The sequence below is a fragment of the Streptopelia decaocto genome (assembly GCF_964273445.1).
Source record: "Streptopelia decaocto genome assembly, chromosome: 14".
Taxonomy (NCBI): Eukaryota; Metazoa; Chordata; class Aves; order Columbiformes; family Columbidae; genus Streptopelia; species Streptopelia decaocto.
In genome coordinates this window covers 8,705,238-8,727,191 of record NC_138669.1, presented here as the reverse complement: position 1 = coordinate 8,727,191, position 21,954 = coordinate 8,705,238, and the positions used below count along the sequence as shown (strand labels likewise).

The following is a 21,954-nucleotide window of genomic DNA, read 5'->3' as shown; positions in this document are numbered from 1 at the left end:
AGAAATGCTCCCAAATCAAGAAGCCCTTTGGAGTTCAGATAGTGCTCATGGGAGCTATTTTGCAGCCACTCTCAGCAAAACCCCATCTGCGGTTCCAGTGTAATCACCAAAAATTTAACATTTCCTTTTTCTGCTCATGCCTTTCCAAACTATTTCCATAACTCTGCAAGACCCTAATCTTCAAAGAAATCCTTGATCAAGGGGAGAGAGAAACTTCCCACTCAGATGAGACACCACAGAGTCTGGAGACAATCTCCAAGAGCAGCAGTGGCTGCCCTGTGGCAGCCAGCTAAGAAAAATGTTATTATAAACTCTGCATGGATCAGAGCTGTGAATTTATAATGGAGATGCTTCCGAAGCTTCAGTTATTATTTGCCTCAATAATAACATAGGACAAATTTGTTCACTTCAGTTAGAAGTACTTTGAGAAAAGGATGGCACACGGCAGGGTCATTTGTGCCAAATCAGACACTGAACATCCAGCAAGGTGTCTCTGCAAAGGTGCTACTTTTTAATTTCATTTCACATGGTTCTTGGACATTAAATTAAAAAGTAGGTGACAGTCCAGCACCTTCTTTTCCTGAATGTGCTGTTGCTCCTGCTTTTGGCCTGATCAGTGTGCACCATTTTCGGTGAGATGCGTGGAGATGGAAGGGGTTAGTGCAGGGTGAAGAACACGGTGTGCTCTGTGCACCATTATCCTCAGAGGGAGGCAGTTTTAAGGAGCAGAAAGAAGTATGAACTGTCCTGGTAGAAATTGCTTATTACGATGTGAAAGAAGTTCTGCTGAGGGCTGGAAAGTGTCTGGCTGCAAGGGGCTTATGTCCCACCAGGGACAACAGCACAAACACTGCCATGAAGAGACAGGCTCTTGATTTTTTTTCAACAAAACACATGAAATGGAACTCAGATGAGCACAGAGGGAGGAGGCAGATCGGCTCTCTCGTGCAGACTGGAGCACAGTGGCCGCTGTGTCACCACATGCCAGCACGTGGCACAGATGCCTCCGGGACAGTCTGTGCGATGAGTGTTACTGGGTCATCCCAGTCCAGCCAGGCTCCCTGCAGCCTCGGTTTTGTCGCTCGCAGAAGGGAGGGGAAGAAGCTGAGTGAACAGCTCTATGGGATGTTTTTGGGGGGGAATACCCTCCCTTGCATCAGGCCACATCCCAGCACGCATGTGTGTGGTCAGTGTGTCCTGTGCATCATCGGGCAGGGAACCCTGGAGCTGCCCAGATCAGCCCCCCAGCTCCATCCGAACCCCTGCGGGAGGGAGGTGCAGGCTGGCTGTGGGCAAGGTTAGCAAACAGGTCAGAAAAATTAAAGAAAAAAAGACTGGAGGAATATAAATTAGAGGAGTGTGAAAAGAAATTGAGGAAATGCATTAGTCAAATTGTTTCAGGGCCTTGAATAGTGTTTAAATGGGAACTTTTACCAGGCGTCTTTTCTGAATGCGGTACAAGTCCGTGAGTCAGTGCTGATGGGTGTACTGGGAATCTTTATGCTTCCTTCTATTTATTAAATGTTGGCCCTGCCTGTCAGGAAACCGTTTAGCAATAAGAACATTTGCACTTCAATCGAATAGAGATTCCACTGTTTTACCTTTTGCCCCTGAAATTTGTTTCTCTCATGTAGCCTCCTGTGATTTGATTTCTCTCCTGACAATACTGGGTTTTAAGCAGAACGTGGAAGCCAGATCTTGCTGATGTAAATCAGTGCAGCTCTATCGAAGTCAATGTAACTGTGGCATTTTACACCTTGAGCGAACGCTTTGCAGACTCAGCGCTGAGAAGGTATTAGGGAGAATGGTTACGCTTCTAAATTTATAAATTATGGCAAAGCGTTTTTTAACAGGCAGAGGTGTGATCCTGCATAACTCAAGCCTCTCTGGCAGATGATTAGCGACTTCCCTCATAATAATTAGTGGGATGGCTTAGAAATTATTATTATACTGCAGTTCAGTCAGTTGTGCCAGCAAAGGCTTTTCACTCCTTCTGGCTCCTAAGACACGTCATCTTTTTGTGCCTGTTGAGAAGAGATCTGTGGCCCCCAACAGTGTAATGCATCCATGGGAGCGTGTGGGCAGCCTCAGGAGATCATGGGGCATCTTGGAGAGGACAAGATGTCCCACTGGAACAACAAGCAGGACCAGGCGTTGTTCCTTGCAGCTTCGCCTTTGCTTGTAAATTCACTTAAGAGGAAAAATGAAGAGCACTTCAGGCTGATGAGTCCACATAGACTGCCCTAGCTACTTAGTCAGCAGCTTTAAATGCTATTAACACTGTTAAGTACCTGTCCGGTCCTTCCTAACAGGCTCCGCCTGTTGCATTAGAGCAGCCCTTGGTGGATTTGTTCATTCAGTGCTCAGCTAACACAGGCAGCTTCTTTTTTTGTAAACCACTTAGCACTGGAACAAAACACAGGGCAATTCCGCTCTGCCGTTTGCAATTTTTACTTTGTGGGCGTTTTCAAACTATTTGACCCTCCAAATACTGAGAGGCCAAATCCTGCACTGGATTGAAGCTGGTCTGGATTTACACCTTCGAAAGAACTGAGGTCAGGGGGAAGCGGGATGAGGCAATGACTTTGATATCATCTGCCTCCTAAATCTTGCAGCTTTCAGCCAGAAGGTAAAATGTATTCTCTGCTTGGCTCTGTACTTGCTTGCTTGTTTGTTTTAGGCAGTCGATTATGAGATGAACAGAGCTTTCATGCTGACAGTGATGGTATCAAACCAAGCTCCCCTGGCCAGTGGCATCCAAATGTCCTTCCAGTCGACAGCAGGAGTCACCATTTCAGTCACAGATGTTAACGAAGCACCGTATTTCCCAACGAACCACAAGTTAATCAGGCTGGAGGAAGGGGTGCCGACGGGGACAGTCCTGACAACGTTTTCAGCGGTGGATCCCGATCGCTTCATGCAGCAGGCAGTAAGGTGGGAGACCAGGCAGCCGAGCGGGCTCGGGTACGGGCGGGGGATTTCAGCTGCAGAAATTGGGGGAGGAAAGCAGCTGAAAGCTAATTCATAAACCAACTGATGTGATACAAGTAAAATGCTTGGCAGGGACTGGCACCTTCAGTCCAGTGTTTGCAGATTATCCTGCAGGCTCGCAAACTCGCCATCTTCCCAGCTCCAGGTAAGCCAGACTGAGTGGCTGCGCTGAGGGGACAGACAGACTTGGCTCCCACTTTCCAGGCTTGCAGGGGGACAGTTCGCAGCTGCAGGTGCCAGCAGTTGATAGCAAGGGGTCCCCGTGTCATTACAAAAGAGAGGTCAGGGCTGCATTGTACTCTGTGTTTTGTCTCTACCTTGTCAAGAGATGCTTTCACCTGTGTTGTTCATGCACTTTATAAACACAGCGGTTTAGCAAAGGCAGCTTTGTTTTCTCTGCTTTACTGGGGAAACCGAGGCACAGAAAGGGCTAGATTTCCAAAGGCAATTACTGGGATCTTAGTCATGTCTTGTCTTGGATTTAGGTTCAGCCTGGTGAGAGGAGCTGTCAGCCTGTTCCGAGCAAAGCTCGCTTGTAACAAACAGCTGCCGAACAGGCTTTTGAGATGGCATATAATTAAATATTATTAAATATTGCCCGGGCAGTCAAACAGCCATTCCCACTTTATCTGACTGTCTGGTCTGTATAAAGCACCTATCTGGTCTGTATAAAGCACCCAGCAGCCCTTCCCTGCTCTGCAGTGAGATTTGTTCTGACCTTCCCTTTCCCTTCAGACCAACTGCCAAACATAACCTCCTCGCTAGCTGCTTTCCCTGTGAATGCAATTCATCTGGCAAAATCTTACCCTTCTATAAGTCAGGTGTTTGCTCTAAGCAGTTCAAAATCAAGTTTAGTCCAAGCTGTGACCAGGAGGGTTTTCCTCACTGTGTTCTGTCCCCCTGGGCAGACTGGGGACTGAATCCACGGTCCAGAACCCTGGCTCGCACACCTTCCCACCAGGAAATACATTGGCAGAAAACTGCGTGTGAAAATGAGAGTCCTTGTGACACCTTTCACAAGTTTTTCAGCCTCCATCTATGCAGCTGGAAATGGATATCCTGCTCTTGGATGCTTCTAAACCCAGTGAAGTTTGTTTCTTTTTTACTCCCAGTTTGTCAGAACCACAGTGTTTTTTGCAAAACCTCAGTATACAATGTGACCGCAGCCAAGGCCACTTAAACTTACATCAGTTGTGACATTTCACGTCAGGAGGAGTTGGAAATATTTCACCTGGCACAGAGCTGTCTGGTCTAGAAAATGATAGTTTATTCACTGCCTCGTCTTGTTGTCTTTAGACAGGTATTGTGACTTTGGAGGAGAGAGACCGTCCTAACTAACAAGCCAGTTTTTCTTATATTCTTTTTGAAATATTGGCCTTTGAAGGGTCTTTATTTCCCTGACGTCTGTACCAAGGCTGGTTTTCACAGGAGAGCACAGCTCATTTCTGATTGAATACTCTGTCTAACCCGGAGGTGGATGATCTGTAATCCAGACGAGCATCTGCCATTTCTAGGTGAAGAACCATCTCTGCTGAGCCGTCCTGTGCACAGACAGGGTCTTGTAAGACTTTCTGTGGATATGAACGGCCAGTTACTTACGTTGTTTTTCCTTAGGGCTCCCAGGGCACACATTTTGTTTATCCACCAGCACTTTGTTTCCAAACCCAATTACAATCTCTCTTACCCCCTTTTAATCAGGACAGCCCCAGGCCAAGGCTTTGCAAGAAGCACTGGGACGTTGTTGGGGACCTGTCTTTGTGAGCTGTGCAAAGGATATTTTGTTTTTTCCTTCACAGTTGGCATTGATGAGTTAGGAAAAAAGATACCCAAAAAGCTAAGCCTACAGATCCATGGTAAACGCTTTGCAGAGAGATGATCCAGCTGCTAGAGCCTTGCATGCAGTTCTCAGTCTCTCTCTAAATAGACTTTGATGAAATAGAGTTTTTACAAATAGAAGATAAGGAAGCAGGAGCATCTCCAATAAAGCACAGCTTGGCATGGCCAGTGTCACACCTCAGGTTATCCTCATTAGCCACAGACACATTCACAAAGCCAGCTTTGAAACTGGATCCCTGGCCATTTAGCAGAGAAAGGGCAGGAGACTCTCAGCAGTGATATTAAAAAGTGAAAACATCCCAAAGAGTCTAGCTCCATGAAATGTAATTCTTTCCTTTGGCAGGAGCTTGTGCAGCTGTGTGTTGCTTTCCCGCTCACATGGATTGACACAGCTCAACTTTCACTTTGAGCTTCAGCTTCAAACAGCCCATTTCTGCAAAGGGATATTCACCAGAAGCCAGAAGTTCTCCTGCCTGCCTATCTAGCTACAAAAAAAAAATTATATAAAACTATCTAAAGGTCTGAGTCACTCATTAAATAAGCTCAGCTTTTGATTGCTTATTTCAGTAATTTATTGTTTGGCCATTCATTAGCTTCCATTTTAGGTAATAATGATCCATCTCAACTCAAAGGGTACAAAACTGAGAAGCAGAAATCAAAAGCAACAAATAACTTAAAACCAAGAAAACGAGTGAGAAAGGTAAAGAGAACATGTTGATCTGGAGAACACGGAAAACATTTGCCCAAAAAAACACTGTTGGTAGCTGACCGGGTAGGACATGAAGAGCCTTGAACATGAACTTGACTGAGTGCTTGGGAAGCAAGTCTGCCGTTGGGTCTGTCCAGGGCTGGACCCAGCGTCGTATCCCCAGGGCAATTGCCGCTCAAGATACAATTGTAATACAAAAGACTGGTGTGAAAACTTCCACTCTTCTAGTGTGGTATTTCCCAAAGTGTTGTTTATTAGTGAAAACTGGAATATCCCTGGCTTTAAGGGAAGCGCTATTTTAGGAAGGGCAACATTAAGAGAAGTAGAGAGCAGGAATCCGCCCTCTAATTCAGGCATAGGAATGCAGTGATCATCACAGACCCCATTTCTCCTGGGCTGCAGAAACCTCAGGCTGTGTCCACCCCCAGCAGCAGGAAGCTGGCGTGTAAGTGGCACTTACAGGAAAGAACAACCTTTAAAAAGAAATAGAAAAATTGAGTAATTGTAGAGGTCAGAAACCCGATACTCAATTAGCGATTTGTTTGTCAACAAAACCAGTTATCCAAAGGTCCTTTAAATCATGGGTCAGGAGTCCAGAAAAACCTTATTTCAAGCGAAATTAAGGATATGTCAGTGAAAAGACTGCCATGTATTTATTTCCTTTCTCTGTAGATACTCTAAGCTGTCAGATCCTGCAAACTGGCTGAACATTAATGCCACAAATGGTCAGATCACTACTGCTGCTGTCCTTGATCGAGAGTCAGACTACATTAAGAATAATGTCTACGAGGCCACATTCTTGGCGGCTGACAACGGTGAGCCCAGGCTTCACATTGTTCATGCTTCAATAAGGCTCTAATGTGATGCATTAAGAGAAATGATGCCCTGACAGAGTTGTCAGTATAAGTTATCTTTTTCCCAGGTTTTTATGGTCAAAAATGTGAAAGTGGGACGGGAAATTGCTGGAGTAAATTAAATGTGCACAGTATACGGAGAGTGTTATTAAGGGAAAGGGAGGGCAAATGGAAAATCGATTTGGGGAGTTCAGTGTAGCGGTGTAGCCTGAACTTAAAAAAATATCAAAGGGATGTGCTCTCCAGGGGCTGCCAAACACACCGATCCTGGTAATCGTCCCAAAGGCACCGATCAGAGCATTCAGGAATCCTTCTGTCAGGACACCAGAAATAATTGTAGGGGACAGCAGGAGGGTGTTAGAAATAAGGCAATCCATTGAACTGCTGTGGCTTCCGTGAGAGGTGTGTGTCTGTTTGTCTGTCATCAGAGTGAGGCTCTCTCTGTCCGCTACCATTTCTGAAATGTGCAGCCATTGTGACAGCCTCTGGATTATCAAAGTTGCTGAGGCCAGTACGGACCTTCTCACAGAGGAGTCCTGTTCAGACTTCCTCTTCTCTCCTTGTTAAAGATCGCACAGCGCTTTTGGTCAAAATCGCTCCGTGAACCTCCACACTGGCATTGCTCAAAGCCAGTCAGTCCATCGCTGCTGCCCTGGATTTATCTCCCTAATTCTACTTAGGAGGAGTTGATGACTTTTTTGCTAACCATTCCTAAAGGTGGCCATGCTGTTATTTCGTTCATCAGTTCCTCTGGTTGGAAGAGGCTCTGTGGAGGCCTCAGTAGCTTCCCTGGGCAAGGAGAGCACCTTCCTCCCCCTCTGCCACCCTGCAGGGCGCTCACATCAAACCAGAGCCATGCTTCAGCCGCACAATTCAGTCTAGGCTTAGCTGTGACCACCCAGGTACATTGCTCATACTCTGTAGGTGCTTTCAGGACAGTTTTACTTTGTCCCTTGTCATCCCTCGGGCTGAAGGGTGCCATGTCCCTTATGAGCAGATACGATGGTGCTCACAGGGCTGATGAAAACTTGTTTTCTTTGGAGTTTCAGGCCTCAGTCATTGCACCCCATGTAACAAGGGCGAGGCAAACCCATGGAAAAGTTTCAATGCTGAGTAACAGGGCCAAGAAGCAAATTTTGCCCCTGTAGGACTCCTGTGATCCCATAGCCCCATCCGAAGCTTCCCTTCTGTGAAGGCATCCAGGGCAGTGAAATCCAAAATAGTCTCAAAGGGGTCTAACAGCGTTCATCTGCAAGAGCCACAGGGCAAAACAGGTCAAATGAGCTGGCCGAGGCTATTCATAAAGGTAGTGGTAGAGCTTGAACCCATCAAACTAATCCTCACCATCTGACCTTGCAAATCCCAGGCACTTAGTACAACGTGATTTGGAGTTAACCCCTTTCCTTGACTTCGGTGCTGATGCTGCAGTACATCAGCATCTCCACATCCATCATTCAGCAGCTCACGAAGTGAGGACTTAGATAAATCTCTTTATTCTGAAAAATTAATCTGTCACTGGTATGTTGCAGCCATTAAAATGCACATAAAGCAACATCTTATTTAAAATTCTGTCTGGAGTGCTTAGGATAACAGCTAAAGTTTCATCTAGGCTAACAGACTTTTCACATTTCTCCCAAGTTCCAGGTTGTCCGGTGTCACGTATTTATCAAAGAAGGCTTTGGGTCAGCAGCTTTGGTGGGAATTTTTCTTTCTTGAAGAAGCAGCAGCATCTTGTTTCCTCGAAGTTCTTTCAGCTGTTTTCAGTATATTATAAAGAAGTGGTTTAGCCAAATACTCCTTGGACATGCTCTCTTTCTATCTTTGGGCTACAGTGCAGAGATATTCACTGTAAGAAAAGTCTTGGCTGCAACATAAGGGGGAAAAGAGGGAATCCTAAAAAAGAACATATTTTTAGCCTGGTCGTGCCTCTCAGGACTGGTAGTTTGCGTTCAGTCTATCTCAAAGGTTAGAGTGTGGGCCTTGTGTTCATCCCAGAAAATATTCTGGGTAATGTGGAAACAGTGAAATCACTTTGCTTGGGTCCCGAAAGTCAGTTCTCACGTTCAGCCCCAGTATCTTCTGATGGTCTCTCTGTCTCTCCAGAAACTTTCAAGGCTGATCAAAGACATTGTTTTAGAGGGAGACCTGCCCCCCGCTTACTAGATGAAAGGATGAGATCAGTGATTGAAGAGCTCATGTAGGAACCATGAAAGAAGGATTTTCATGGCTCCTTCAGAATTTTCAAGGCTCCCTTGAGAAAATGAGTAGAAATGAGAAGGGAATGTAGGAAGGAAAGCCTGTGGAAGCAGAATAAATGTTTGAGAGCCTAGTGGGGAACTGGTTTGTTGTAGCTTTATATCGAGCACTGGGAGGACAGAAAATACAAACTTAAAAAAGAATTGCTGAAGCAAGGCTGCCTGAGAAGGGAGGCGGCGGGCAGGCCAGCACGGAGCTGCCAGGCGTATGTGTGGGGAGAGAAATTAAAAATACTGCACCATTTCTAGGAAGGCTGGTCTTTCTTGCCAGGGCAGCTATTACTTTGTGTAAGTGGTTCTTACTCACATAAATGTGGCGCTTCATCAATAAAGGGCTGGAGGAACACAACATCCCTGCTGGTTGGGACAATTGTAAAGAGGATCAAGAACAGTATATTGGGACATATTGCTGCTGCGATGGGCAAGTAGCATCACCCACTGTGTTTGGTGATGATTGGCTCATATTGTAGGCTTTGAGCAAGGACCTTCCACCACTAAAGCTGGGGCTGACTGTGGGATGGGCTGGAGAGTTGGGCTTTCTTTGAAGCAGTTTAATACTCTGCAAATCTAAAAATTGGCTAGCAAGTGCTACTGTAAATGCTGACCAACAGATTACTTACTCTTTTTCCCCCTCCAGGCCCTATTTTCCTCTTGTCAGCTGTCTTTCTAATGGTTTTTCCTCTTCGAAACAGCCATTACCAAAATTTGCACCAGCAGCTTGGCATCACCTCCTTGTATTTTTAGAGTTTGACTAAGGACATTGCTGTAGGCTACAAAACTGCAGAAATCAACCTCCGTGTCCTGCAGGAGCGAAAAACAGCAACATCAGGAGGCTTGGGGAAGTTTTAATAATCCCTCTTAAAGCCAGGGACCATGAAAGTGCAGTGTGTCCCTAATAAGGTCCAAGGAGGGAGGGTGAATATCCTGGTTTATTGAAATTAGAAGGCAGAGAAGGGGCTGGTCCACAGTGTTGTAGTTCCCTCTGCTTCTGGAGTGATGGTCATGGGTCCGTGTTCGGCTCTGCCTCTCCCGTTCAGGTATCCCCCCCGCCAGCGGCACTGGCACGCTGCAGATCTATCTAATCGACATCAACGATAACGCTCCCGAGCTCCTGCCAAAGGAGGCACAGATCTGTGAAAAGCCCAACCTGAATGTCATCAACATAACAGCCGCGGATGCTGACATCGATCCAAACGTTGGGCCCTTTGTCTTCGAGCTGCCAAGTGTGCCATCTGCGGTGAGGAAGAACTGGACCATAACGCGGCTGAATGGTAAATGGGGCAGGCAATCCTGAGGACATTTGGACCCTTGATTCGCTAATGAGGCCACGTGCGGTTTCAAACTTCCAAACTTTCCCACTTTTTTATCTGATTTTTATTTTTTAAAGCACATTATGGCTGACATTATAGACAAGATAGTTAATCAGAAATGATTTGTATCAGACCTGCAGCATAACTCTAAGAGCCTTGGCACTTGGCTTTTTTTAATGCAGTTCATAATTATGAACAGTTATCAGTAGTGAACAGAGTATAAATCATCCATAATGGCCAAGGGGAAAAAAGCTATTATCAGTCTTCCTTATGTTCCAGTGTAATTGTCATAAGCCACAATCAGGATCAATGTTCATTTCTCTGACCATAATTGCATAAAGGCAGCCTTTTAATTTACCATGGAACCAGGAGGGCTAGGTAAGTGTGAAGATTACCAGTATATGAAGGATTTTTGTATTGCAGCATGCAGCCACAAATGGCCCTAATTGCTCCTCTTACTGGTAGTTTCAGCAGAGGCTGGAAAATACCATGGGGCCTGAGGGCTGGTTTTGGCTTCAAAGCTGGTCCCCTTGCTGAGGTCTGGTACCCTTGGCCAGGGGCAGTGGCTTCTGCCCTTGGGGCTCTTGTACCACCATGGGAGGGAACACAAGAGGGATTACCTGGCTGAGCATGTCACCGATGGGTGATGGGTTTCCCAAAAAAGCAGATTTGGGAGGGCAAGCAGGGAGCCTGCACAGACCCAGGGAGCATCATCCATACTTTAATATTTGCATTTCTTGCCGTTTTAAACGCACGCAACTGGATTTGCAAACGGCATCAGGGTAGGTTAGTGCAGCAGTGAAAACACAGAGTAATTTGCGAAACACAGGCTGGTTGTTGAGCAAATTGTTAGAGCAGAAGTCTGAAGCTGTCCTGCCCAGGTGTGTTGTTGGCAGCCTTTTCTTCAGGACTCAGCAGATGGCTCAGAGGAGTCTGGCCCAGACAAGTGGGGCTGCAAGGCTCTACCAGGCTGCCCATCACCTCTGTGTCTTGGTCTCTCTAGGCGATTATGCCCAGCTCAGTTTACGAATCATGTACCTGGAAGCCGGTGTGTACGACGTGCCGATCATCGTGACGGACTCGGGAAACCCCCCCTTGTACAACACATCCGTCATCAAGGTGAAGGTGTGTCCGTGTGATGAGAACGGGGACTGCACCACCATCGGGGCGGTGGCCGCCGCGGGCCTCGGCACCGGCGCCATCATCGCCATCCTGATCTGCATCATTATTTTGCTAAGTAAGTATGATGGAGGTGACTCTGCAAGGAGTGCTGTGTTTCCCATCCTGTTCCCTGTCGTCCCATTTCTATATGTGGTATTTTTCAAGAGCCGTGCAAGCTCCATGCAAAGGGCAGCTTTGAGCTGTGGGGGTGGTTCATGCATTGGACTTTTTCTTTCTAAGACTTCCAGTAGCTTCACAAACATCACTACACCTGACAATGGCTTGTAGGTAGTGAGTGCAAGATGATTCTCCACAATTTGCAGGTAAAAGTTGAAGGTCTTGTCCAAAATCCTGTGGCAGACTCCCCATAGCTCTCAGGTCCCTGGCTGGCTGTGGATATACTGATTCCCAGTACCAGTTGCACTGGTCGTGAGAGTCTGGCTAGTCCCTGGCAAAGCCAGTGCGTTGTTCATAGGAAAAGAAGAATGGTAACTATTCCCATTGCTTGTAAAATGACACTGGCTGGACAGTTGTGGTGGATTGTGAGTGCTTTTAGGGGACAGATCCCCAGTTTGTCAGGAGCACTGGGGTGCATCACAGAGCAGGGCTGGCCATCCCTTTGCTGAGGAAGAGCCATCCCTTTTGCCCAGCCACACTGTTAGTCCCAGCCTTTCATGAGCATTACCAATAACTATGTGTGCATACACTTAAAAATAAAAATGATATCATTATAACTTCAAGCAGGAGTTGGCACAGTAGGAATAGATAAAAATGAGCGCCGAAATGAACGAGGTAAATATTCATCAAGAAACACAGGATGAAACCATGGGACTCCCATTAAAGCTAATGGGAGTTATGGTGCTAAATCACATTTAATATTTACCCCCAATGTGTTTAAACAGAGAGCAGACAGAGCGACGTATGCTACAAATGTCACCTAATGCGGATATGATATGGTACATTAAGAGAATGGGTCATCTCTGGGCAAATATCCACCCTCCTGGGCCAGCAATGAGAATATATGGTTGTATAATTGATTTTCCATATTGGTCTGGGGAGCGAGCAAGAAAACCGGGTGTTTGTGTCCTCGCTCCTCATCCATCCCATCTGAGCTGCTGGAAGCATCCCTGTGCGCAGCCGCCATCCACAGTTTCTGTCCTTCATGGGGTGTGCGGTCCCAGCAGCAAAATGTTTTTGGCTGCTCCCTTCAGCAAGGGCATTTGTTGTGAACGCCCCACAGTTGCACACCCAGGAGAAGACGTGGTGTCAGTCCCACCGCAGTTGGTGTGCTGGGTGTGCAGATGTGCTGCTGCTGGGGGGCCACAGAAGTGATAAAACACGGGACTTCTTTTTGCTGCCCTCCTATAAATCCAGTGCTAAAATATGATTCAAACAGTTGAAAATCCTATTGACTGAAATTAGCTTCAGCTGAAGGACATTTGATTTAAGAGATTCCTCTCTTCATTTTCAGATACATTATCCCATTTTAAATTATGGGTTTTATTACAAAAGCTTATTTTTACATTCATTGTAATTCTAATTGACTTTTTTTTTATCTTCAAGAGCTGCAAAGCACTGTATCGATGATGAAAAATGTAATTTGCGATGAGCAGCTTTCCAGTTACATCCTTCCAGTGTTTTGCCGCCTTTCTATCTATTTTATATCATGACCTTTGCACAATAGCCTGGAAAAAGGCAAATGCAGGATTTTTTGTGCTGCTTGTCCATTTTAGAGTCAGCCGGTCAAAGTCTGATGGCTTTAAAAGGAAGAAGCAGCAAGGGGACAGATCTGAGGTTGCTCAGGTGAAGGAAGTTTCTGGCTTTACCTTCACTCAAAGGTTTTTTTCTTCTTCCTGATACCTGATGTATTAGCTGCACGAATAACACATGTAGAAGAGCAATGCAATAAAAAATCGTGAAGGGTGAAGACAATAGATTTCAAGGAAAACTACATGCAGAGTGAAAATGGGTCTAACAGCAGTAATAGCACTTCCCATTCTGCAGAGTGAATAAAAGGAAGGAGAGTGCACTGCATCTGCTATTGACACTTTGAAGGTCTTTTTTTTTTCCAAGGTAGCTGTAAAGGCGTTAATGGCACAGTTTTTTCCACAAGTGCATGAAAAAGTAGCATTTAAAAAAAAAAAAGAGAAAAGTATAAAACCTGATAACCATTATAATATTGTCTTTGTGGACTAGGCAGGTATCTTGTTGTGAGAGACTTGAAAAGGAACAACGAGAAAAGGACTTCAATGGTCTGCTAAATAGCTGTGGTTTTATATTGCAGATAAGAGTTACATTTTCTTTCCTTTTCTTTTTTACCTCTTGAATAGATCTAGGATAAGCATTAAAGAAATGCTGAACTATCTGAAAACAATTCTGTGAGCTGGCAGACAGGGATGGCAGCCAGTTGGCACACAATGGCAGTAATTAGCTGTCCTGTCGTCTTCTGCTCACTTCACTGATTCTTGTTGGGTATAAACACTTTGGTGCTGGGAGGAAAATTGGGATCCTCCTGACCACCTCCTCACACAGTGGGGCTGCAGACTGGGCCACCAGCCCGTATCCCCAGGGTCTGGCCTTTTCTCCATCTTTTGTGAAATGTCACCAAGGCTCTATGAAGATGCAAAGGGAAAGAAAACCTTGCAAATATGAGACGGTGAGGAACAGCAGTTGCTTGTTCTCCTTATACAGCTAAAAAACGCAAAGAGGGTTTGCGATCTTACAGCCTGCCAGGGTTCGGTTGTGTCAACTGCATTGTCTTGGTATGGTCAGGGTTTGACCAAAGTGAAATGAGCTTGGGCCACACATTCCCACCACCACTGTCCATCCATCTCTCCCTTCTGCAGATCACCACTATCACAGCTTCACATGTGGCTTGGGTGGAGAATGGAGGGAAAGCAGACACGGGGAGGTGTAACTGCATCAGCTTCTCAGACTTAATTTCATCTTTGATGGCATTATTTGCAGCTACTGAGTATGACAATGAAAACTGACTTATTAAGAGGTTCTTGAAGAAGACAAGATGTTGCCTTATGTTAGTAGAGACTTAAGTACCCAGAGCAACTTCCATGCAGGAAGTCCCAGGGAGCACCCAGCTTCTGGGACATGGGTGGCCCTTTGAAGAAGGAGCTTGTGGAGCAGGGAGCCAGTGTTCCCTTTGGGTAAAGTTCCTTAAATAGGAAAAAGTTCTCATGTTTCAAGAACTGTTCATCTCTCTCTGTTACTGTCCTGAGAGAGGTTAACCAGGGCCTGGCATGTAAATGTTGCTGCTTGAGGAGGTTGGCTTGTATGTGACCAGATTTGATTTTCCTTGTTCTGCAAAGACAGCCCTGCCCTCTGAAAGGGATTCAGATGATCTTAGATCTGCTTTGCAAGTTGATGGCCAAATGCATATGCTAATGTCCTGGCTAACGTGATCATGGAAGTCTGGAAAGCCGCCCTCGCTAAAAAAAGAGTATAAGCAAGACCAAATTGGACTGCATGACCCAGCATTACCCACCCTCCCCAAACCAGTCTCGAAGGACATACTGCAGACAGCAAAACAATGGCCAGGGCTTGTGACATGAACGGGCATCACGGTGTCACGCTGGTCGAACATCCACTTGTGCAAAGGTGCTGGTCATTGGTACCTGTTCTCTTCTCAGCACCTCTGCAGCTCGCTTTCCTCTGCCTTTATTTTATGCCCCTGAATAAAATCAAGGTTGAAATCTAGTCCTGGAAATTCAGGATTTAGATCAAATATTTTCAGAAAGCGTCAGTTTTCACACTTTCTGTTTGCTTTTCCTTTGATTGTGTGCTTGACTTCTGATAAACATCAGCTCAGTCAGCATTCGTGATGGATCTTAAAGAAATGTTTGTAGTGGAGACCTGTCACAGTAGCTAGAGCTCTCACTGATCTCTCCCTTATAAATTAGAACATGCAATAGGATAGAGTTTTATTCCTCTTCCCAGCAGCCGATGAGGTTCTCTGTAGCAGAAGAGGGCGGGTGAGGTGTAAGGACCTGCCACCACCGTGTGAGATCCCGGCTCACCCCGCTTCTTCTCCCTTACAGCCATGGTTCTGCTGTTCGTGGTGTGGATGAAACGCCGGGAGAAGGAGCGCCATACCAAGCAGCTCCTGATAGACCCCGAGGACGACGTCAGGGACAATATTCTGAAGTACGATGAAGAAGGAGGTGGAGAGGAAGACCAGGTGAGAAGACCCAGCAGGTCATGGCCAAGGAGCAGCTGTGCAGTCTATACTCTCAAAAAGGCAGAAACTACATTATTTTCACTTAAGTGCTTGTGAAGGGTTGTGTTCGCCCTTGTTTATGCCCAGGCAGCTTTATTGGCTTTTCCAGCATGGTGTGGACATTGGTGGGAGCCAGCTTAGGTCCAGCATGTCCCTAGGACACTCTCCTGTGCAAACAGGACGGTGCAGGGAGGCTGGTGCTATGTGGCTTTTGCTGCCCCCTTGGCTAGCTTCCTGGGGAGGGACTATAAACCAACCTTCTATAAACCAACTATAAACCTTCTGACACGCAGGTTCAAACAATATTTCTGCTATTTTGGTCATTAAAATTGCATATTTTACTGTTTTCCATCAGAGATCTTGGTAGAACCAGCTGGGAGCTATGAACCTCCCCCAGCCCTGTGGCTGCAGGCACCTGCCTTGCTTGAGCCTCGAGCTTCTGGGGGCTTTCTCTGCATTTATTTAATTGTTTCTAATGTGCCTTTCATTTCTCTTAATTTCTGCGTGTGGTTTTTGAGAAGTGTCTAAATACATTTGGGGATTTTCTGTTTCACAGTAAAGTGTATATGGCAAAGCTTTGCTGGTGACAGAGCCCTCAGCCACAGCCTGCCCGAATGCGTCAGCTTTTCCGTGGTGGCTTCTTCTTCCAGACACCAATGCTGATGTCACATGAAAACATCCCTGGCCTGCACTCCTGAGATGTGCTGTCCCTTTGCTATGGATGCATTTCCTCAGCTAAAATAGCAAAGATTTGTCTCTCATGTTTAAGTCGACGGTTTTCTATTCCTACCTAACACAACTAAAGAGCCCGTGACACTCCCCAGTATGATGTTCACGCAAATTATGTGACTCTGCACCGTGTAATGGCTTTTATCTTGCTTGCTGAAAGGGACAGCATGGTTCCTGGGGCTGTTGCAGAGGCTGCTGTGTGTGTGGCTGGGTTCGGGGAGTCCTGCGGTCCATGGTTGGGACTGGAGCTTGAGGAGAGACAACCACAGCAGCATCTCCTGCCGGGGAGGTCCCGGTGGCACCCAAAGGCCTGAGCCTGGCAAGAGCCACCGCGGGGGAGCTGAGACAGGGACTTCACCCAAAACTTGTGAAATTCTTACTCGACAGAAAAGAAGTCCTTGCAATTAGCATTTCTTTTTTCTTGTCACTGACAAGTTATTTATAAATATTGCTCCTGGAGATTCAGTCATCCCCGTCTGAGCACAAGAATAGTTCTAGCGGTAGAACAAAGTACTGTTGTAAGCATTCCAACTAGCTGAAGTGTCTGGTTTCAGGCAACTACACTGTAGGCTTAAATATTTTAGAAAGGATTCGTTAAAAATAACAGCAAAGGAAGAGCAGCAAAACACCATTACCTACATGAATACATTTTTAATGAAATATTACCTGGTTCTCATTCCTTGATAGAAACCTATTCTGTTGGGATTTTTTACAAGCAGAAAGAACATAATTACTTTGAAAGGCCTACATGCATAAATGCAATACCCATTTTAATGTTTTTATTTCTGTACAAATGTAATTGCAATAATATGTCTACCAACACGGTGTCTTCACATAATATTATGTATTTCATCAAAAACTTATGCACATACCTATGCACAGCCAAACTGAAGCAAATTTTTTTATCCCAAAGATTTAGACACTGTGTAAAATATTCAGAAAGTATTTAAATATTTGATTTAACTTCTGTTTTAAGATACTCTCTTAGGAGGTTAATTGTATGAGCTACTCAGAGGTCAGGTTCATCTGTAATTTAGGTAGATAGAGGTGCTGCATAGCCAGGGATAAGATTTGCCATTGAATTTCAGCTGAAATAGGATTAGACCTCTCAGCTTGTTTGTACATTGGGTGAGTAGATGATCAGCATGAAAAGCTCTTGGTTTCAGTCTGTGTCTTTCCATTTGTCCCAGGATTACGATTTAAGTCAGCTCCAGCAGCCGGAGACCATGGATCACGTGCTGAACAAGACACCTGGAGTCAGAAGGGTGGATGAGAGACCTATTGGTGCTGAACCGCAGTACCCTATAAGACCAGTAATCCCACACCCCGGAGATATTGGTGACTTTATTAATGAGGTATGTTCTGTAGAGTGTCGTGTGTCACATCTTAAAAGCCTGAGCAGCCAGCTAATATCAGCTGTGCAACATTCCCCTGCCCGCACGGACCAAGGGATGCTATTACTCGCACAAAAAGTCTGATGCGAGGCAGGGGAACGGTTGACGTGAGCGAAGGACACAGGACTCGGCCTAATAAAAGCACCAAGTCTGGAAAGAGCCAAAATGGAAACAAAAAGCCCAGGATTTCTGTGGATATCGCAGACACCATGCTTTTCGGCATCCCAGGCAGTATAATCTGATCTCGCTCTCCCTTTTATTACTATGAACATTGCAGTTGCTGTCAGTAAAACGATTGGACAGGGACAAAGGACCATTGTCCCAGTGCAGAGGTGGTGGCACAGCAGCTGCCTGGGTTGCCTAAAGCCAAAGGTGCCGTTTGTGGCTCCTGGACTTGTAATTACTTCACCAGTCTGTGCCTTCCTAGTAAGCTCTATTTTGTCTTAAACCTCAAAGAGTTTGCAGAACACAGAGATTCAACTCAGATCAGAGAGGCTTGCTTTATTTTATGTTAGATTACAGCTGCTTTATCTGCTTGTACAAATAACTTTCCATTTAGTACTTCTTATCTCATTTTTAGTTTTGAGTGATTGAGTGGTTACAAACCAATCAATACATTATTTCCTCCAAGACAAAACACGCCATCCATTTCCTAAGAAGAATAAATGTTATAGCCATTTAATTCTATTATTGCATCCATTTCCTGCTGTGCTTTGTCTCATTTCCATCATTAACATTTCTTCTTCTTTTGTCCCTGCCCATCCTTCACACACGTGTACACACATCCACACGTGAGGAGCTGCTGTTACACATGCTCCAGCTGCTGTTCGCAGCGATAAAACCTGCCCTGTCTCCCCACACTGAGACTGGGGTTTTTGAAGGTGTGAATGCAGAACGTTTTGCTTTATTGCAGGTCTATTCCACTAGGCTTTTCCTGACACTGGGCTGCAGAAAGCAATTTTTTCTCTTCATATCCTGAGGCCATTTCCATGACCCGCCTACGCTGCTGCCCACAGCAGCGATGCTTCCCAGCCCTCTGCCCGGGATTTCACACCCCACGTCTCTCCTAATTGCAGAATTTTGCTAGGACTGATTTTTTCTTTTTCCCTAAAGGAGTCAAAAATAAAATAATGGCTATAGTAGGAGAGGGTGCTGTTTGTTCTTTCATTGGCCAAGCTGGAAATCTTAGCAGGCAACCTCCAAAAGGACACACTGACCAGAATGGAGACCTCTCCAGATCCAGTGCTGAATCCTTGGAAATAGCTCCTGCTCCATCAGCTCTTTACAGAGATGGTGGGAGTTACTGGATATTAGGAAAAAATTCTTCCTGGAAAGGTCTGTCGGGCATTGGAACAGGCTGCCCAGGGCAGTGGTGGAGTCGCCATCCCTGGAGGGGTTTAAAAAGTGTTTAGATGAGGTTCTTAGGGACGTGGTTTAGTGCTAGAGTGAGGTTATGGTTGGACTCAGTGATCCTGAGGGTCTCTTCCAACTGAAACAGGTCTGTGCTTCTATGATTCCGGCAACTGGACACAGGGAAGCTCCAGGCCCCTCATTTTGTCCCCATCCTCATTTAGCTTTTCACCATCCTCTTCTCGCTTTGCTGCGGGAATCCCGAGCGTCCCAGACGCTCACCCTTCCTTAGCACCATCGCCATCACACCCCACAGTGGGTATTAACATGGTGTGTTTGCCCCCTCCAAGGGCCTACGTGCGGCAGACAACGACCCCACAGCCCCCCCCTACGATTCCTTACTGGTGTTCGACTACGAGGGCAGCGGCTCCACCGCCGGCTCCGTCAGCTCCCTCAACTCCTCCAGCTCCGGGGACCAGGACTACGACTACCTGAACGACTGGGGACCCAGGTTCAAGAAACTGGCGGACATGTACGGGGGAGGCGAGGAAGATTAAACTGACCTCACATTATTAAGAAAAAAAAAAAAAAGAAGAAAAAATAAATAAAAAACAAAGCCCACAGACAACAACAACAACATTAACAAAAAGAGCCGATGCAGAAGCAAGAACTGTACAGATGTGGCAGCTTTTTTAATATATCCCCTGCTGACTGTATTGTTATTTTTAGTGGTGATATAGGAGGTTTTCTTTCTCCCTTTTTTTCCTTTCTATTTTTTTTTAGAATACTGAGCTGTCTCGCATGAACACTTGTCTCTGCTGCAGGTTGGTTTTTTTTCGTTGTTTTGGTTTTTTAATGTCAGCTGGGATATTGCTCGTTTATCTGCTTTATGACTAAAGAGAGTGAAAGGCACTCTGTCTTAACTTGAATTTCTTAGAACAGAAGCACTGTTTTTAAAATATATATATATATATATTTGAAAGTGCCTTTTGGTGCATGTATCAGATTCCCTTCAATCTCAGGAGTGATGAAAACAAACATACAACCATCCTGGGCAGCACTCCCTGTGACCCTAAGCCAGTTCTAGCTGGGAAGGAGTTAACAAAAAGGAACTGTGGAGATTGTTTCTTTTTTTGCCTTTTTTTTTTGTTTGTTTGTTTGTTTTTTTTTAAGGGGGTGACTCATTCTGGGGTGGAAAATGTTGGGGGGGGTGGGTAATGTTTTGAGTCAAAATCTTAACAGCCATCTTTAAGCCTCAGCAGGTGGTGAACTAGTCGTCAAGTTGTATATAATTCAGTGTTATCAGATGCAAAATACCGACTGGGGGCTCTGCTGTCACCTGGTCGCACTCAATGTAGCTGCATAGAACTATAGCATCGATAAAGCCTTTGGTTATTGCCGCAGAAGTCTCCAACAGCCCTTACCTAAACCCTGCAAAAGTAAATGGTGAAATGACCAAAGGCCCATTTGTTTGTTTTTACGCTCTCGGCGTGGTTGGGCTCCCAGGACCTCCGGAGGGATGGAGACACCAGCTGGGGTGCGGGGTGTCCCACGGCCCCCAGGACACCCACCAGCACGAAAGCCGATGGTTTTCCTCGCGTAAGGACGGGGTTTGTGTAGCGGCTCCGCTCGAGGCCGGGGCCGTGCGAAGGGCAGGAATTGTTAATCAGCACTTTTGCCATCCGTAAGTATGAAGTTAGTCTAGTACAATATTAATGCCTCGGAGCATTAGTAGCCAAAGCTCAACAACATCGTGTAACTCAGCTAATGTGTGTCCTTTCTCTTCGATGGGTAGGTGCTGCTATCTGTAGTAAATGTTTATTTTCTTTTGGAGAAGTGCAACGAGGGCCTGTTAAGTATCTTGTGGTTAATATGCTCAAGCATTGCCAAGTAAGCAAGAGGTTTTGCAGCATCCAGGCGTAATTCAACATCAGTATTATAAATGGTAGCATACTACCTAGTTTATATGTAGGGTCAGTTTAACCAATAACAAATAGTTATTAGCTTTTTTTATTACATTTTTCCTTTACTGATTTGGACTAGTGGGTTTATGTCTAATGTTTGTAAAATGATTTAGACTGCATGGATGTGTAATATAAACCACATTTAATGGATTATGAGCCACTTAATTAATGTGCTATGAAATCTTGGATTACCTGTGTTTTATATTCTGCAGACGATTTTGCAGTGGGTTCGCTAAAACTTGTAAAAGTGCTTAGATATATTTTCATTTGAATCCAAGAAATGTGCACAGTATTGGCGGGTGATTATCCAGGGGATAATCGCGCTTTTTTTTTTTTTGATATCTCGATTAATTCTCAAGTTGAATGCTGAGAGTTAAAGGGGGTGGGGGGAGAGAGCGGGAGAATGCGAGGACAAGAGCTTGCGGCGATGAGTGGACGCCGTCTCAGAGGGTAAACTAGGCTGCAAGATCGTCTCTACAGATTTTTGAAAAATGCTCCTGGTGCATTTTATATTCCATTGTATCATATTTTCTATAAAATGCAATTTCTGTAAATTAACGAGCATTTGAAATGTGTCTTGTATGAAGTGGAATGTGGTAAAAGTCTGCCCGAGGGGACCCCAACGTTACCGCTACGTTACTAACTACCAAGGATGCGATCTTTCTTTTTTGGCCTGGTCGGTTGGTCAGTCGATGGGTCGGTTTGTCCTTTCACTGCTCGGAGAGCAAACACACCGAGTTTTTTGAGGAAACCAGGAGGTGGTGGCTGGGGCGGCGGGAGGGGTACGGCTCCCATGGCAGCAGCGTGGACGTTGCTCCACGCGCCTCGGCCGGGATGAAGCTCAGTGCCTGGCAAACTGCCGGCACCCAGCGCCTTCCCAAATTCCTGTTCTGTGGCTGGGGCTCGGTGGTCTCATGTGAGCGCTATGAAGGTCTTAATTTGCTTCTGCCACGTACCATCCACCTCCTCCTGCCCGCCCTCAGCAAACCTGGTCCTCCAGCCGCCTGGCGCGGGCTGCTTTCTACCCACTGGCAGTCTCGATTCTTCCCCTTTTCTTTCGGAAAAGCCACGGGCTGGAGTATTTCACCATCTGGGCTTTGCACCTCCACAGAAGCTGCCCAGCCACAGCAGCCACAGCAGAAATAGAAAATAATAAAAATGCACTTAGTG

General features: G+C 45.7%; 1 protein-coding gene across 1 annotated transcript in view; it reads left to right on the top strand.

Moving 5' to 3' along the window:
* The window catches only part of CDH4 (cadherin 4), a 426,117-nt gene extending 406,194 nt beyond the window's left edge, over nucleotides 1-19,923 (top strand). Inside the window, exons 10-16 of the mRNA XM_082065460.1 lie at nucleotides 2,681-2,934; nucleotides 6,209-6,351; nucleotides 9,683-9,916; nucleotides 10,959-11,192; nucleotides 15,169-15,308; nucleotides 17,267-17,431; nucleotides 19,171-19,923. Of these exons, the coding sequence (XP_081921586.1) occupies nucleotides 2,681-2,934; nucleotides 6,209-6,351; nucleotides 9,683-9,916; nucleotides 10,959-11,192; nucleotides 15,169-15,308; nucleotides 17,267-17,431; nucleotides 19,171-19,377 (1,377 nt within the window). The 3' untranslated portion in view covers nucleotides 19,378-19,923. The remainder of the gene's footprint in view (nucleotides 1-2,680; nucleotides 2,935-6,208; nucleotides 6,352-9,682; nucleotides 9,917-10,958; nucleotides 11,193-15,168; nucleotides 15,309-17,266; nucleotides 17,432-19,170) is intronic.
* Nucleotides 19,924-21,954: the final 2,031 nt, after the last annotated feature.